Source organism: Rhinopithecus bieti, unplaced genomic scaffold (assembly GCF_001698545.2).
Source record: "Rhinopithecus bieti isolate Rb0 unplaced genomic scaffold, ASM169854v2 scaffold_641, whole genome shotgun sequence".
In the NCBI taxonomy this organism is placed as follows: Eukaryota; Metazoa; Chordata; class Mammalia; order Primates; family Cercopithecidae; genus Rhinopithecus; species Rhinopithecus bieti.
In genome coordinates, this window is record NW_016803417.1 from 5,422,992 (window position 1) to 5,441,048 (window position 18,057).

The 18,057-nt window shown below is 41.5% G+C and overlaps 1 protein-coding gene across 2 annotated transcripts in view; it reads left to right on the forward strand.

Annotated features, from left to right (window-relative positions):
* The window catches only part of PGM5 (phosphoglucomutase 5), a 184,801-nt gene that overhangs the window by 146,096 nt on the left and 20,648 nt on the right, over nt 1–18,057 (forward strand). For both annotated transcript variants that reach the window (XM_017883838.1, XM_017883828.1), the window contains exon 11: nt 5,879–6,013. In XM_017883838.1, coding sequence (XP_017739327.1) covers nt 5,879–6,013 — 135 coding nt within the window. The remainder of the gene's footprint in view (nt 1–5,878; nt 6,014–18,057) is intronic.

An 18,057-nucleotide genomic window follows, 5' to 3' on the forward strand; every position in this document is an offset into this window, starting at 1 on the left:
AGAGATCCATGAGTTTAGTAGTGATTTCAGAGGGCAGAGCAAAGTTAAAATTAATCTTAATTCTGCCTAATTTAAAAATAAATAAGTATGCACCATCGCATCACAAGCCAACAACTTTCAATGAAAATGGTGCTACGCCCTAGGTTTTCCAACCTTTCATATTTTGCAAATGATTACTAAATAAAGCCTTCGTGCATAGCACCATTTTGATTAAAAGTTTAGCATAAGAATAATATTTATACAGTGATACTGATAATTTTCAAAGCATTTCTCACATACATTTTCTGATCTGACACTCACAACAACCCAATAAGCTAGGCTGTATTATTTTTCATCTGCTTTTTAGGAAACGAAGGCTTAGAGAGCTTAAGTGACTCAAGACCACCAGCTAAAAAGTGATCAAGCCAGTATTCTAGCCTGAGTTTATCCAGTTGCTATTCTTGTACCATTTCCAAACTGACTCTTCATAAACAGTAAATCAAAAGGGGCAAATCCAGGGAGAAAAAGAGATGCTACAGTGATAACTGGAAGCACACTGGAGGATTTTTGTGTGGAGATAGCTGCATATGGACAAGGGATATGAAATCCTTTAACAACCATTCTCCACTGGGACAAAGCTAAGGTGAGCAGAACTCCACTGTCATCATTAAAGCTCACAACCACAGGCACTCAAAAGGAAGGAAAACACTAAGCTGGAACTGAAGTGTTCTTTTGATACCCACCCGCCTCCCCACCATATAATTAACATTGTCTTCTAATAAAGGAGAGCATATTTTTCCCTTTTTTGAGTGTGTGGCTGTGTGTCATCCTGGATATTCCGGCTACTCTAGCTGCTGTGGCTAGGGAGATATCATGAATTCTTTCACAGTTGCCCCAGGAATTCCTTTGAAGATTGTGCTAAAAAAAAATAATAATAATGTCAGATGGTTCAAGAGGTGGTTCTGCTGCTGACAAGGCCCCAGGAGGAAGCTTTCAGGACTCAGTGGCATGAAGCTGATTTATTAGCCTCACTGTGTTAACAGCCCTCCTAAGATCCCAGCCCAGTGATAGCCTATCTATGAAACCTTAAATCCTAAAGGGACCTTCCTTATAACAGACATGTAGCACAGTCCAGTCACTTGATAGATGAGGCAAGTGGCCCAGAAAAAAGTTGTTGCAATTAGTTACTGCACATTAGAATCACCCAGAGAACTTTTAAAATCCTAATGCCCGTGACACCCCAAAGAATTAAATCACAATGTTGGGGGTGAGAGCCAGGCACCATTTTTTAAAGACCTCCCACTGATTCCAATAGGTAGCAGTTTGCAATTAATGAGCTAATGGTTTGTCTAAGACAATACTTCTGAGGACAAGAACCCACCATGGTTCAACTCCATTGTTTTTAGCCAAAACTGGCCCTTGTCTCAGGACATCTTGAGAAATGGCAGAGGAGTAAACAGTCAAGCCCTGCCATGATGATGCTATGCCAGGCACTTTATTTATTAGTTTATCTTTTGCAACCACCCTTCAAGGTAGATACATCAGCTCTAGTTCACCATGAAGAATGTGCACGTGTTTTCATGTAGCCTGTGGATCCTTGCTAAATGTGAGGGGAGGCTCTCTGAGACTGCCTCAGGGGGACTGCAATGGTGCTCACTTTAGTTGTCGAACATGCAGTGACATTCATTCAACAAGTGTTTATAAAGGGTCTACTGTGTGCCAGGCATTGTCCTAAGCTATGTGGATAAAATGGCGATGAACGAGGTATATAGGCTCTGTCCTCCCAGAGCTTGTTAGCTAATGAAGAGCCCAAAGTCATAACTCAGCAAGTCCAAAATTTTAGGGTTAACACTGCAGTGGAAACTTGTTTTATTCATTTTCACTGAGCCTTGTTTTGTCAAGACTTGTGGTGGCAAAAACACACATAATGAAGTTGTTAGAATATAAATAAGAAACATAAATCAAGACTAGGGAGTATATAAGTAAGAGTAGAGTCAAGAACAGAAGAAGAAAAATGTATAGTCATGCAAGTCATAAGGATCCACTTGGGCTGAACCTCAAATTTGGCATTAAGTATCCTGGCAGCCATATCGAAGAGGGAAATGTGGTTAGTTACAGAGTTCTTATTGTCAGAAAGAAAAAGAATACAAGTTCCTTAGGGAAGGAAAGGCTTTCCTAATACTTGGCTCTTGAAGAAATGTCTCAGGCAGAGCTTCATACAGCCTCTAACAATATTTCTGCTAGTGACTACAAAAGTGGATTTTATAAGACATAGCTTGTAGCATCCTGCAATGAAAGTGAGAACATTAAAGTGCAATTTAATAAATTCATTTATGTTAGGAGTAGGTGGTGAGAGGTAAGTTGATTTGAGCCAAATACAGGTTCAGATGAACCTATGACTAGAAGCTGGAACACCAGGGAATGGAGGGATTTTATATCCTTATAACAATCTTCATAAACATAATTTCTCTCTACTGAGATTTTGATAATTCAAATGGTTATATTTTCTATTTTCTGGTGCAGGGATAAAGGGCAAGTATTCTATGTTATGAATAATGTAATGCCTTATACCAAGGGTCAGCAAACATTTTCTGTAAAGGGCTAGGTAGTAAATATTTTATACCTTGGAGGGTAGATGATCTCTGCCACAACTATTCATCTCTGCCGCTGTAGCACAAAAGCAGCCGTAGACAAGACATAAATGAATGGACATGACTGTGCCCCAATACAACTTGATTCGTAAAAGCAGGTGGCAGGTCAACTTCTTACCTACAGTCTACGTAGTGCCAACCCCTGGTATAACCTAAAAAATAAATGTGATTTTGGTATTCTTTCATTGGAATTCAGGAACAATTGGAAACTTTGCAAGTCTTGGTCAGTGGTAACTTTGTCTTGACAGTTTAAATGCTATTGTGCGATGACACATGATAGAAAGAACATGGCTCGTGTTTGGGTTGCAAATTCATTAAGTTCATTGAAAGAACATGCAGATCCCAAAGCAATCCAATACAGCTATTCACACATAAAAGGGGCCCTCAGCCGACACGGTGCTGGGATTGTTGCAGCACAGAACTAGGCTGGCTCTAAAGAAACCCTTCCATTCCCTGTGGAGAAGAAGAATTATGATGTTCCTCACCTGGAATGGTCTTGAAAAGCAACAAGGATTCTCAGTTAACATCTCATGGTTGGTTTCCTAGGAAAGAGGGAAGATGCTGGACCATTTCCAGTGGCTGATGCATGCTATTCACATCTTCATCACCTTTCCAAGTGAGAAATCTATTCCAGGCTACCAGACAGAAGTTCTAATAATCTTCTAGGTGTGTAGCGTGTAGTACAGTCAAAGACATTATAATTAACCACAGGGGAAAACAACATTATTTCATTTTTGAAAGGCTTAGTTATGAGCAGACAACACATGTTTATAGTCTGTTATGACCTGAATTCTTAAATTTCCCCCTCACTGGTCAAAAATGAATCTGAGAGGTTAATTGTTTAATGGGAGGTATTTTAAAGGATTGAGTCCAGGGGCTCATCAGAAGAAGTAGCCCCAAGTGACTTGGAATCTGCAACAGGTGGGTTAGGACCTCATCCTTAGATATTACTTTAACCAATTTATGGGTAAGCCATAGTTCTGAGCAGAGTCATGTACTCACATGCCCCATGTGTAGTGACAATGGGAATGTAGGCTTAAACATAAGTAACAGCTTCAAAAGAGTTTGTAAAAACAAGGCTATGAATATTAATGTAATTGTGAGATCTTTGGGGCTTTCTTGTCAGTTTGAACATAATTTGAAATACAGGGATTTGTAAACAGTCAGTAATTGCTTCACTCGCTCCATTTGGAATTTTGTAACTATTCACCTCTCCAGCAGCATAAGGTGGTTAAGAAGACAGTTTCTGTTCATTGTAATAAACTACTGCAGGCTTAAGGAGGGCAATTACTGTGTCTTTATATTCATATACCCAGGATTTAGTGCAGTACCTAATCCATAAGGGCCGCTCTAAAATGTTTGCCCAATGAATAAATCCTGGTTAATAATATCCTGTTTGCAAAGCCAGTATTACAGAGTGATTGGTTGCCAGTAGAGGAGATAGCTCCCTTTGGTTACACAAATTGTGGCAGACATTGAACCACTCCAAAAGAAACTAAAGCTTTTTATTTGGGAATTTAAAATATTTATTTGGGAAACTTAAAAGCAGAAAGCCACTCAGATGAAACCATAGTGTCCCCCAGCAGATACCACCAGATGGGGGTGGGGGTAAACAATTGCAGTCACATATGCAGCAGATATATATATTTTTTTACTAATGGCTTATTCTTAAACACAACTTGAGGCCGGAGAAATTTCAAGGATAAATTGCTTTGGGAGAATGCATGATATCAATGTCTCCTGAGACATCTAAGTTTTCTAAAATAACAAGTCACCAGATACATTATTTTGTTCCCTCCTCTTCCTTCCCCTGGCCCCTGCCAATATGCTTATTTACAAGAGTTACCTTATCAGTTGTCTTAGGAGAACACATTTCCTTCAACAGAAGTCACAGTATGATCTTATGGTCATAATTTTGCAATATCCCTGCCTCTACTGAGAAGAGATATATAGCGAATGGAGCTGTGCTGAACCAATGAGGAATTAATCCTAGGCAGCACTAGTAGTTGTGGCCACAGCTCTGACCCCACCCCACTCTGGTGGTCAGGCCAAAGAAAAAGTCAGGTAGGAAGTGTGAAAGGAAATTCAATCTTGCAACCCCCAAACTCATTAAGCCAAAGGGAAAATTCAAGCTAGGAACTGGGTCACGCAAACCTGCCTCCCCCTTTTGGTTCCTAAATAAGATGGCTACAAGATGAAAAGCTACGTGCCTCCCCCATATTTTGCCCACAAGGGAATTCCTGGTGAGCTACTAGATCTTTACTCTAAAGGTGATTCTATTAAAATTTCACCGTGGCAATGCAAATTGATACTTTATAGGTGCAGCCACCCCTGGCCTGCCAGACATAAATGCACATGTGATTGTTCCCCTGGCCCAGTTTTGTCTGTTATCTTATGTAAAATGCAGATTCCCTGCAATTTTCTTCTGCCTCCTTTGTCCGTGTCATCTTATGTTAAAAAAAAAAAAATGCAGCTTCAATGAGCCAGACAAAGGCATGAATATTTTCCCCTACCCACCTCTTACATGAAAATTGTGTACTTCTCAATATCCTGCCCTTTCCCCTTTAAATTTGGAACCCTCAAAATCATCTTCGGAGAAAGGCATAGACCTGTCTCCCAGGTGTGCATCCTTAACTTTGGCAAATACACCTCCTAAAATAATTGAGACTTGTCATTTTTCTTGATTGACGGAAGAAAGGACAGAGACAAAAGGACGGCAGTGTACTTGGCAACCTTCAGAGCCTAGCTGAGGCTCCAGCCCTGGGCACTTCACTGGAGGGTTCCCTTGCCAGCAGAGGAACCTGCAGCCTAACCTCATGCCGGGGTAACTTTAATATGGGCAATCCATCTTACTGTAATAGACAAATTGGCTCCTTTCATGCATCCACAGATTTACAAGGGACAAACTTTGGCCCTGAGAATATTTATTGAATATCATTTCATCCTTGTGACTTCCACTTCTTTCTGATTCCCATATCACCAGCCCAAGAGAACTCAAGTATATCTGTTCACAGCTTTGCTCCTCTTTCCCCACATGAACCACAAAGCAATGGAAGTAGAATAAAGAGACAAATGGGTAACTCTAAGTAGGTTCATCACATGCCCTGTGTCCAGAGCCAATACATAAATAGTCTTGATTCTGATTGTGTTGAGGTATAAAAACATTCTGATTTCTATGACAGGTATTAATGATTATTATTTAGGTATTCATTTGCTCACTGCTCCATTCTGGATGTTCTCCGTCTCAGGGCCTGAGGATTATTTTCTCGGATGCATCACGGCTCATCTTCCGGCTCAGTTCCTCCAGTGGTGTGCGGGCCACCCTCAGACTGTACGCAGAGAGCTACGAGAGGGACCCTAGCGGCCATGACCAGGAGCCACAGGTACAGAAACAGTTGTGCTCCCAGCACTATGTCTCGCAGCTCATGGCAAATTTAGCTCCATGGGGCTTTAATGGGGCTATTTTACCTTCTGGAAAGGTACGTGATAATTTCAGCTGGAGGACAAGCTCGGTGCAACTCCAAGCAAGTTTAATTCATTCATTATAGTGTTTGAAACAGAAAAATTGCTCTCTCTCATCGATTTGTAATCCGTTTAGACCAGCATGTCCCAAACAACTGTCCTCTCTTGATTGTTCAGTGGTTTGTTAATTGGGGTAAAGAAAAGGCACCTTTTATAGACAAGGAAATTTAGCGTTAGAGTCAAACAGGTGAAACTCTCAGAGCCTTGACTATGCTCATGTAAATTCTGAATCTCCAGATATTTGGACCATGACCTTGAGGTGCCAATACAGATGGGATTTGTCTCTGAGAGTGCTATATTGTCCACTCTGAGAGGAGAGGATATAGGTGGCTTTTTAAGTTAAGGAAAGACATTAACAAGGCTCAGCTAGATTGTGTTTGGCAAAATCTCCTCATGTTTTCAACAATAAGGCGAATTAAGAACTGGGAAAAATCATAAATAACACAACCATAAGCCTCTCCACTCCCATATGCATTAACGCTCCAGGCAACATTAGTTAATACCAGAAACAACCCACTCTAATGTTGGGTACTTCAAGCTATACAGCTGGCTGCTCCTGCCTTCTTGGTCTTCAATCTAGGTTTCGAAGCAAGGTCCTTGATGAGATGATTTTTTGAGATGAAAACATTTGTTCTACCTGCCATACTTCCTTTATGGAAAAGTACAGAAACAGAGAAATACTCACTGCTACTAATTTTAAAGGTGCTCAGAATTTCTAGCTATAATTTGCCCTGATGGAGTAAGATACCTGGGAGGGTTTTCTTTCTTTGTCAGTAGTTTAGTGTTTTGTTTTTGTTTTGTTTTTTGTTTGTTGTTTATTGTTGTGGTTTTTCTTCATGGTCAGTTTCTTTGGAGGGTCTCAAAGAACTTGGTAACAATGGGTGCTAAGATCCTTACACCTGACCCTGTAGCCAGGAGATCTGCCTGGAGTAAAATCATCCTAGATGGGACAGGAGAGGCTGGAGGGGGCTGAGAACTGTTCTCAGGGTTAACCAGGAGCATGAGTGGGTAAAGCACGTGGCCAGCATGAAGCCCTTGGCTCTTCCTCTCAGGATCATAGCCTTTCCATGCAGGGGATGGGCCAAACTCTGCCAAAATAATTTGTTAGTGAGTACATTTTGCCCAAGATAGTACCAAATCATGCAAGAATTTGAAGCTTACCCTGTCTTTCCGAATAAAACACTATTCTACATCTCATGTTGGGGAAGGAGACTAAAGCAGGGGCCTAAAAGTCCAGAGCTACGTACAGGGTGAGGAATGATATTCCTGGCCTCACCAACTCTGACTCACTCTGACTCCGGGCTATTTTTTCCTCAACATTCTTTTCCCTATTTGCACAGGGTAAGTGGTTGTGATATTTGCTTATTTTTATTTACCTTCCACGCTGGACTGAGACCAGGCCATTAGACAAGTGTCACAACAATCCTATACACACATGAGTCTCTCCCTGAGGCAGTCCACAAAAGCAGTGCTTTTGATCCTCCAACCCACCCCGCCCCGCCCCGCCCCAGGCTTCCTTTGAAGCTGAAAACCTCCATCAGCCTACTCTTAGAAGGTCGTGTGAGTAAAGGAAACATAAGTCATGCTGGTTTTGGTCCCCATGACTGCACATTTCTCATCCTGTTGGTGAAAAGAATTTGCCACTTTGAGGGGTTGGTGAATCCCTTCACTGACGTTCCTGTTGCAATTGCTGATTTGCCCTCCCTTCTCAGAAACAAGAGTTATCCTAGACCTGGCTAGATGGGCCCCCGAGGATGTAGCACATGATCTAGCTAAAAGTTTTACATTAAAATAGAACTCCTTGTTAAAATACCATACATCATTCACTCACCAACTTAAGCCCTATTGCATAATACATTTGAGTCAGGATATATCATAAAGACTTTAAAAGAAATGTAACCACCTAAGGGAAAGCAAGAAGATTCTCTCAGCAGGCCAACCTGTCTTAATTACTGCTGAACTCTACCTAAGCCTTTAAGTTGGAGCATTTTGGAGGCTCCTTATAAGGTTGCTTTCCAGGACCACCTGCTTCTGGCTTCCAAAAAGCCTTTGATTAACTGTGAACACAGATCAAAGTAAGATGTACTCCTGAAGCTGCTAGTGTTATTCCTGATCAGGGCCTGACTGGAAAGACCTGCTTGTGTTGCTTTCTCGGCTACAGAAAGAACCCCTTCCACCTTCTCTAATCTGCAAAGATTCCATTGTGAATCTTGTTCCAATTCAACAGGGAGTTTTTAATGTTTTACCCACGCTAACTCAATAGCCATCTACACTCAAATTATTTTGCAAGAGAACAGAGAGTTCCCTTCAACTGGCTTATTAGCATCTGGCTATTTTACTTTGCCCATGAATAGTTTCTTTTCCAGACATTTTGAACACATGTGAACAGAGCATATTTTAACCATTTACACTGATTGCCTTGCAGACATACTCGTAACAATCCTAGTGATGCAATTAGGAAAACTTGTGATATAATCTATATGCATTTAGACCATACCCTCACATGTAGATTTTTCATTTGCATCCTTTTGTAGAACAGTGATTATGCTATTTGTTTTAAGTTAATGTCAAATAATTTCTTATCTACATCAAAAATATTGTTTTAAAATTCTATCCATGTGTGCCTACGAATTGGTGGTAAGGAGAGGACGGGCCGGGGAGGGCCCTGATGAAATGAGCAGGTGCTTGCCCTGATCCCACTCTGTGTCCCTGGTAAATCAGGAAGGAAAGCTTCCAAAGGCTTGTTGCTGGAAGACTACCTAGTTTTTAAAATACAAGTTTATTTTAATTTTACCAGAAATCAGTAGGCCTTCAGTGAACCCTCAAACCAGCTGGTAATCATTTGGAAAAAGGAATGAGCCAAAAGCGTTTAAAATCACAGGTAACCAGAAACAGTACAATTGTTTCCATTTTATTTCCCATCCAATTTATTAGCAGGGCTGGTAAATTAGCTTCTCATTGACCTTCTTCCCTTGTCCCTTTCAGCCTGTGGGTGGAGTAGTTACGGAACAATAGAAGATCCAAAAGGAAAAGGAAGGAGAAGTTTTGTTAAGGGCTAGGAAAATCACAGACTGATAATCAGCCTGTGGCTAATCAACCCTTGGCTTTAGTATTTTCACTGCAGAATATAGTCACATCCCATCTCACCCCAGTCCTCGGGAGGGGCCTGATTTTCCCCCAGTCATCCTGAAAATTGAGGAATTTAAATATTTCTTTGTTTTTGTTTTATTGAGACAGAGTCTCACTCTGGCACCCAGGTTGGAGTGCAGTGACATGATCTCAGCTCACTGTAACCTCCACCTCTTGGATTCAAGGGATTCTCCTGCCTCAGCCTCCTGAGTAGCCAGGACTACAGATGCCTGCCACCATCCCCGGCTTGTTTTGAATTTTTAGTAGGGATGGGGTTTCCCATGTTGGCCAGGCTGGTCTCAAACTCTTGACCTCAAGTGATCCACCCGCCTCGGCCTCCCAAAGTGCTGGGATTACAGGTGTGAACCACCACACCCGGCTTTAAGTATGTATTTTTGATAAGTTGTACCTAGAAGGCTTTAACGACTAATACCTAAGCACCAGGTCCCTCATGTTTATTCACCTGTCAAATCGAAGGTCATCTGTCATTTTGTTCTACCTGTTCTTAATAAGACTTCGTAATCCAGAAATAAAGTACACAGCCATTTTGTTTTACATAGGGAGAATATATGATTTGTAATCTAAACCAGAATACAGATGCTTCTAGATTTACAACAGAGTTACACCTCAATAAACCCATCATAAGTTGAAAACGTATTGAATACACCTCGCCTCCGGAACATCAGAGCTTAGCTCAGCCTACCTTGAACAAAAACTCAGAACACTTACATTAACCTATGGTTGGGGAAAATCATCTAACACAAACCCCATTTTATAATAAAGTGCTGAATATCTCATGAAATGGATTGAATCCTATACTGAAAGTGAAAAAATTGTCGTATAGGGACTCACAGTACGGTTTCTACTGAATGTGTATTGCTTTCACACCATCATAAGATTGAAAAATCATTAAGTAGAACCAGCAAAAGTTGGGGATCTGTACTTTTGTGAGTGAAAGATAATTACTTTAGATTGTCCCCAATAAACCAGGAGACATGATTACTCTAGCTACTAGCCTGCATCCTCTCTTAGAACCGCATATCTCTGTGGAGATGGCTTTCTAAGAACACTAGCAATGAAACTTGAAAGAGGGAGCATACAGAAATGAGAAGAGTCAGCTAGCTCAGTGGTTCTCAGCCCAGGCTGCACATCAGAACCACTCGGGCAGCTTGGTGAAAGTACCTATGCTTTGGCCCCAGTCCTAGAGATTCTACTTTGTTTTGAGGTGGGACCTGTAGATTTTTTAAAGTTTCCCGGATGATATTAATTAGACAAGTGCATCTCAAACTTTAATTACCGGTCAGTCACCTTGGGAATGTGTTAAAATGTAAAGTCTGACTCAGGTATGAGGGGGGCCAGAGATTTTGCATTTCTAACAAGCTCCCAGGCAATACACTGCTGCTGGTCCAGGAGCCACTCGTTGAATAGCAAAGAGCTAAGTGAACTGTGAAGTGCTAGCAGCAGGACCTTGAATTCTTTAAAACTGTAGAATGAATGGCACCTGTTTTTAATACCGTTCCACACATTGATCTCTGTCTCCTCGACTTCTGTTTATGTTGCTTATTGGATTCCACTTGAATGTCTTATAGACATCACCAACTTGACATGTGCAACAGTGAATTCCCACCAGCCTCCTGTGCACGCCTCCAAAACAAACTCCAGCATCCTGCTTATTTCATTCTTCTCCATCTCAGTAAATGGCAGTTCCATTCTTCCAAATGGTTAGGCCAAAAAACCCTAGGATTCAGCCTTGACTTCTTCTTTCCTCTCTTTCATGCCTCAGTCCTTCTCATTCAAGAGTAAATCCTATCAATGTGACCTTCGAAACACACCCAGAATCTGACCCCATCTTACCACCTCCACCATTTCCACCCAGGGCCAAGCGCTGTTCTCTCTAGCGTGGTACATAGTCTCCTAACTGGTCTCCTTCCCTCCACACTTGCCCATTCTCTACCCACCCTGTTCTCAGCATAGCAATCAGAGTGATTCTCCTGAAACATGTTAGAACACCTCATAGCTCTGCTAAAATCCTCCCCTCCACCTTATTCAGAGAAGAGCCCAAACCCTTACCATGATCTTGAACGACATACTGGAAATGACCCCCTTCTCCCTCTGACCTCATTTGCTATCTCTTTTTCCCGCTTCTCTCTCCACTCCACCTGCTGTTTGGTGAACATGATGAGAACGCTCTGCCTTGTGTTATTTATGATGGCTGTTCCCTCTGCCTGAAATGCTTTTCCTTCCGACATCTGCATGGCTTGTCTCCTTACTTCTCGGTAAGGGTGTCCCTGGCCACCTGATATAAAATAGCCCTCACATGCAGGTACTTCTTACCTCCCTACCCTGCTTTGCTTTCTCTATGGCATTTATCCTCATCATATATATATATATATTCTATTTTATTGTCTGTTTCCACCCAGTTGAATGGAAGCACCAGGAGGCTGGGACTTTGTCAGATTAGTTCCCTGTATCCCCAGCGCACCTGGTACATGGTAAATGCCCAATGTAGTTTTGCCAAATTATTGCAATATTGACCATTAATTACTTCGGAATATCTCAGCCCAATTATATCACACAAGAAGCTGAAATATTCTGTATTCAGGATGAATGTTGGTGCTATCATCGGGTTTCCTCCTATGACTGAGGTTTTGAATAAAATAAATGCCATTTTTAAGGTCCCTACAATATGCAGGCTCCATTCTAGATACATCCTTTATCTTATTCATCGTTCCAGTGGCCCCATGGCAGAATTATCCTGCTTTTGCAGGAAAGGAAACTGAGTCAGGGAGCAATTCAATTCATGGAGTGGGTAGTTTCTGGACTGGAGGTTCAAACTAAGTCTTTCTTATAACAAAATCCATGTTGCCCATGTTAATGTTGAAGGCCCAGAAGAGAATTTCTTTTTACTTGTGCTTGAGTCCAAGGCTACCGCTGGAGCCTCAGTTCAGTGTTATTGAGAGGCTTTTTCCTCATATCAATCAATTCTATGATTCTCTGACACCAACTGGGTGCAACAATTCTATTCAAGTCAGTTCTGATATTATCTGGATTTAGCCCAGACCCCACAGGGTTAAGGGCTCACTTTCACAAGATTGCTTCTAGTAGGAATGCCAGCTGCAAATAGGGTGCACAGGCTACCCACATTTTTGCCTTGCCAACTACAAATTTAGGGTTTTCTACAACCCCCCCCTTCAGATTTAACAATTCACTAGAATGACCCACTGACCTCAGGAAAGTGCTTCGCTTGGCATTACTGGTTCAGTATAAAGGCTAGAACCCAGGACAGCCAAATGGAAGAAATGCATAGGACCAGGTGTGGAGAAGGAGTGTGGAGCTTCCATGCCCTCTCTGAGTAAGACACCCTCCAGCACCTTGATGTGTTCACCAGCCTGGAAGCTCTTCAAACCCTGTTGAAGGGTTCTTATGGAGGTTTCACTAGGTAATTACGGTTGATTAAATCATTGACCCTTGGTGGTTGAATTTGGTCTCCAGCCCTGCTCCCCTCCCTGTAGGGGTGGGGCTGAACGTTACAGCCCTCTAGCCACCTGTTTGGTTCCTCTGGCAGCCAGCCCTCCACTTGAAACTATGTTGGGGCCCACCAAGAGTCCCTCATTAGCATAAAGTCTGCTGTGGCTGAAATAACAAAGGACACTCCTATCATTCAGGAAGTTCCAAAGGTTTTAGGAGCTCTGTGCCAGAAATTGAGGACAAACACCAAATGTATTTGTTATTCCACATTGTTAAGAGAAATTCAGCCTAAAGCTGACTCCTTACATAATTTAAGTTCAGCCTAAAGGTTTTTCCATACATAGTGAACTATGACCTAACTGGATGTGTAAACAGACTGAACAGACTGTAACCTACTCTTGTGACAAGTAGCTGAGTCCCAGCCAATCACAGCGGCTGAGTTTCAGCCAATTACAGGCAGCCACTTTTTCAAAATGTGTTCAAATAAGGCGAAAACTGAGCTGTAACCAATCCAGCTGTTTCTGGACCTCACTTCTGCTTTCTGTACTTCACTTTTCTCTTTCTGTTCATAAATGTTATCTGACCTCGTGGCAGCTCCGAGTTGCTCTGAACCTATCTGGTTCTGAAGGCTGCCTGATTCAAGAATCGTTCTTTGCTCAGTTAAACTCTTAAATTTAATTTGTTTAAGGCTTTTCCTTTAACAACAGTTATAAAAGTGAATAGTGCCTTAAAAACAACCAGTTTTCTGTACTAATTTTGAATTAGCAATGAATAGGATTTAGAAACATTGTGAAAATAATATTCTAAATAAATATTGGATATCTTTTCTATTTCATAAGGGATCTAGAGTGAGTAGTCAAAAACTTGGAGAATAAAGTAGAAATAAATATAATACACATGATGTGAAAGAGAAACAGAATGGAGTTCAGAAGTGACACAAATCCTCATTCACTTAGCCATGTACTTTCATGACAAGATAAAGACTTTTGTATATGTATATGTGTGTACATGTATGTGTGTATGAGAGCGTGATTTTGGGATCATACCAGGTATATGTGATTTAAAGAGCTAAAAGTTGTGCCTTGGTCCTGGTTTTGGGTCAACTTTGGATTACAGTTTATAGCCCCCCAAACCCTGAAAAAAAATTACATTTCCTCTCCTTACTTTCCCATATGTAGTTAAAAATGAAAACAAATTCAGCTTTAAGAATAAATAAAACATTGTTATTTAAAAGAAAACCTGAGCAAGGATATATTAATAGCCATATGTATGAGAGAAAACATGAGGAAATACCTCATTTTATTTTTCTCCTCAGAATTTGGTCGGTATTGGTGCACTTTGGAACTATGGGGGAGGGCAAAGTGTTGACGAGAGAGTTTAGAAGAGAAACACTTGGTGGAGAGTTGGGCTCTAACCTCTAGGACCAAGTTAAGGAGCTGGCTCTTTCCGCTTAGACGAGAGGCGTGACTTGGAGGTTTTCAGGAATCTAAGGAATAATGTGAGGTGGGGAAAGAGGACCAGCTGTTCTCCATAACTAATGAATATGTAATTTGAGGAAATAAACTCAAGCTGAACTGGAAGACATTCAGGTTGACTGTTAGAACAGTTTCTCAACTGTCAAGCCTCCTGCCCAACTAGGATGGCTGGTTTGTGCTTTTCTAAGTCTCTTTGCCTGCATATATTCAAATAATTTTAAAACAGGGGAAAGAGTAGAAAGTATTGAGCAGGATAATGTCTCAAAGTAAGTGTCAGTCTTAAAATTTTAGTTCTGTAATTATAATTTTTTTTTTTTTTTTTTAAAGAAAGAAGAAACAAGTTCTGGTCAGGTGGGTTAGATTTCCCTCTAGCGGTGTAGAAAGGAATTTAATATGGCTGTGTTTTCATAACTGGAGGGGAATTAAACTTGGAAAGATGCAAAGATGTATAGTTTTTTTTCTATTTCTGCTTAGATGAGTACTTTCTGAAGAGGCAAACGAAACACCGGGGCAAACAGTCCTTTTCCTTCCTTAGATATTGAAATCTGGATTCATACTCTGCCGTTACTACATACTGTTTTCCTGGAGCTGAGAACACCCCTGGGAGGGTTGGTCATCTGATGGCATGTAAAAAACTCCCTTGGTTAGGAATCTGGGAGATTTCGCCAGGGCCTAGTGTCTATTGTAGACCAGGGTTTTTTAGAGTTTTTATGACTGTAAGCCTTTTTCTTGGCCAAACATTATGATCAGATCTCCTTTCAAGGTACTGAGTATGCAAAGCCCTGTGTATCCACACTACACACAGTCTGGGACTTGTGGGAAACTACGGACTGCCACCATGAACCACTCATGTTAATCCCACAGACACAGCCCATCTCACATGTCCCTTCATGGCAATATATACAAAAGAGGCCCTTAATTCCAAATCTTGCAAGAATATCGGCATCGCCAGCTTATCCCAAGAACCAGTGGTCTTAAGAACAGAACACTAAAGAGCCAGAAGGCATGCCTTGATCCTGGCTTTGGGTCAAGTTTGGATTACAGTTGAGAAAGACTGAACTCTTAAAAAAAAATTATATCTCCTCCCTACTTTCTTGTATGTCGTTTAAAATAAAAAAACAAAATAAGCTTTAAAATAAATATAAGGAAACCTAAAACATTTTGATTTTTTCCTTATAATGCTATTCTAATTTCTAAAATATTAAATATCAGCTTCTTACCAAAATATCTTTTGTTTTGGTGCCGGTTTTACCGTGTCTAAAGCACATGCTTAACCAGCTATTGGTTAACCCAGTGATGTTTATATCCACAATTCACTGAGTCTTGATGGATCTTGTTTACTCAGCCTGAAAAAGGAGCATGAATGAATTTGCAGCAGTCACACAAGTCCAGAGGTCACTGGTCATCACTTCTCTTGCCAGATGAATGGGTTTGACAAGCTGTGTCCAGCACAATCTGCCTTTCCCAGCAGCCTTTATGTTCCAGCCCAGATGCACAGCACAATCACGTTTCCGTGCCTTTCAGGAGAAAGCTACCCAGGTCTCATGAACTGGTGGTGATTCCGGTTTACTTTGAAGTGGTGTCCTTCCTTGGTGTACAGTAAATCATTTGCTTTGCTTATATAATAAATAAGAGTGTATCTTAACAAATGGGGACTGACAGCGAACCTGGAGGTTGGCTGTGGCCTTCAGAAGGAAGCTCTGGAGTAGTGTGTGCAATTAGCCAGCCCCTGGAGGCAGCTTTGCCTGGGCTTCCCACCATGATCATGCTTCATTCACATGGAGAATACAGGATCTGAGCTGTCAAGGGGAGAATGTGGCTGTTTTTGCTCTCCTGTCTACTCTTGGCTGATTTTAAGTTCGATGCCCTAATCCCAGAATGAGAATTCCTGTTCAAGATGCAGGTGAGGGAGTTTCCCATCCCTTGTTTTTGACTCCCAGGAATGCTGGCAGGCATGACAAACTCCAGGGAGGAGCATCTCAATGCCAGAATGCTTAAGCCTTGGGCAGGAGGGAAAGCAGTTAGAGGTTTATACAATTTTGGTATCGTGTTTGTGTTTTGGTTTTATTTTGAGCATTTTGTTGGTACAAACCATCACATGAGGCATACTTTGGCAGGCTGGGCCTGTGTACTATACCGTCATGATATGAGATGGAAGGTAGATGAGGCTGAGAGAGTGGCTTAAAATGTAGACTTCATTATTATTCAGGTATGGGGAGGCCAACAGATGTTGAGATGACTGATAGTTTGTTATTCACAGTTCCCAAGAGGAGGGGGCACAACACGCCACACAGGGCCACACAGGGAAGCGCCAAGGTCAGACAGGAGGCAGAATGAGCAAAGGAAGAATGTGGGTGAAGCCTTTTTGGGGATTCTGTGGGAAAGGCAAGGTAAAGCATGGTGAGCAGGTTTAGGATTAGCTTGTTTGAATAATTTCAGCAGGCTCTGGGGCATAGGGACTGTCCCTAATTGCCTGGTACCTACCCTTGGGGTGGTTAGGGCAGAGAAATAGTGGCCCAAGTTTGAGAGCCCTGTGTGGGGCTGAGAAAGGAAGTGTGTGGTTTGCATCTGAAAGGTAAGCTCCAGGGTGTGGTGTTTGCTATCTCTAGGAATTAGCTAACCCTGGGAAGAACAAAACCTTCCAGCGTCAGCCAGGCCCTAAGCTGTCAAAGCATTAGAATTAAAAAACACCAGCTTAACAGCCAGAGGAAAAGACAAAACCACTGTCACTTTCTCAGGTGGCTAAAATTGTTAGGCAGCACTCCAAGAAGATTTTGTTTGTTTCGCATACCATCAAGGCTGGATGGCCTCTGATACAAACATTGGGCTTTGAAATCAGCTATTTTTGTTTTGAGTCCTAGTTCTGCCATTTTCCAGTTTTGTGATCTTGGGCAACTTAATTTCTCCATCAGTCAAATTGAGATAGATATACTTCTTATTTTATATTGTTGTAATGATTAAATCAGGTAATTCGTATACATAAAGAGTTTTGCACAATGCCTGTGTAAATCAAAGAAAACAACCAAGATGAGCCTTAATCATTTTAGAGTTTTATTTTGCCAGGGTTAAAGGTCATGGCCTGTGACACAGCCTCAGGAAGTCCTGAGAACATGTGCCCAAGGTGGTTGGCTTATACTTCGTTTCACACATTTTAGGGAGATAGAAGTTACAGGCAAAGACACAAGCAACACATGTAAAGTATACATTGGCTTGGCCCAGAAAAGCAGGACATGTCAAAGAAGGAGAGGCTTTCAGGTCATAGGTGGATTCAAAGATTTTCTGATTGGCAATTGGTTGGAAAAGTTAAGCTTTGTCAGAAGAGGTAAAGTCAGTATAAACAAATGTTTGAGTTAAGATAAAGAAAGTTGTGGAAGCTGAGGTTCTTGTTATGTAGATGAAGCCTCTAAGTAGCAGGCTTCAGAGAGAATAGATGGTAAATATCTCTTATTAGACCTCAAAGGGTGTCAGACTCTCCAGAAAAGATCTAGCAAGGGACAGGGATTCTCTACAGAAGGCAGATTTCCCCCACAAAAGATGGCTTTGTAGAGCCATTCCAAATTATGTCCAAGAATATATTTTGGGGTAAAATGCTTTGATTTCCTTCAGTGCCTGTTATCTGTCATCTGATGCTGTGTCAGGGTCAGGTTGGAATTTAGTATCTTATTGCTGCAAAGAGTCTGTTCTGTCAGTCCTAGAATCTCTAACTGTCAACACCTAAGCTCCAGAGAGGAGGATATATCGAGGCGTATGCTATCCCCTTTTCCTGTCATGGCCTGAACTAGTTTTCAGGATCCTTTTGGCCAATAATGGAGGGCAGGGAGATGTCAATTCAG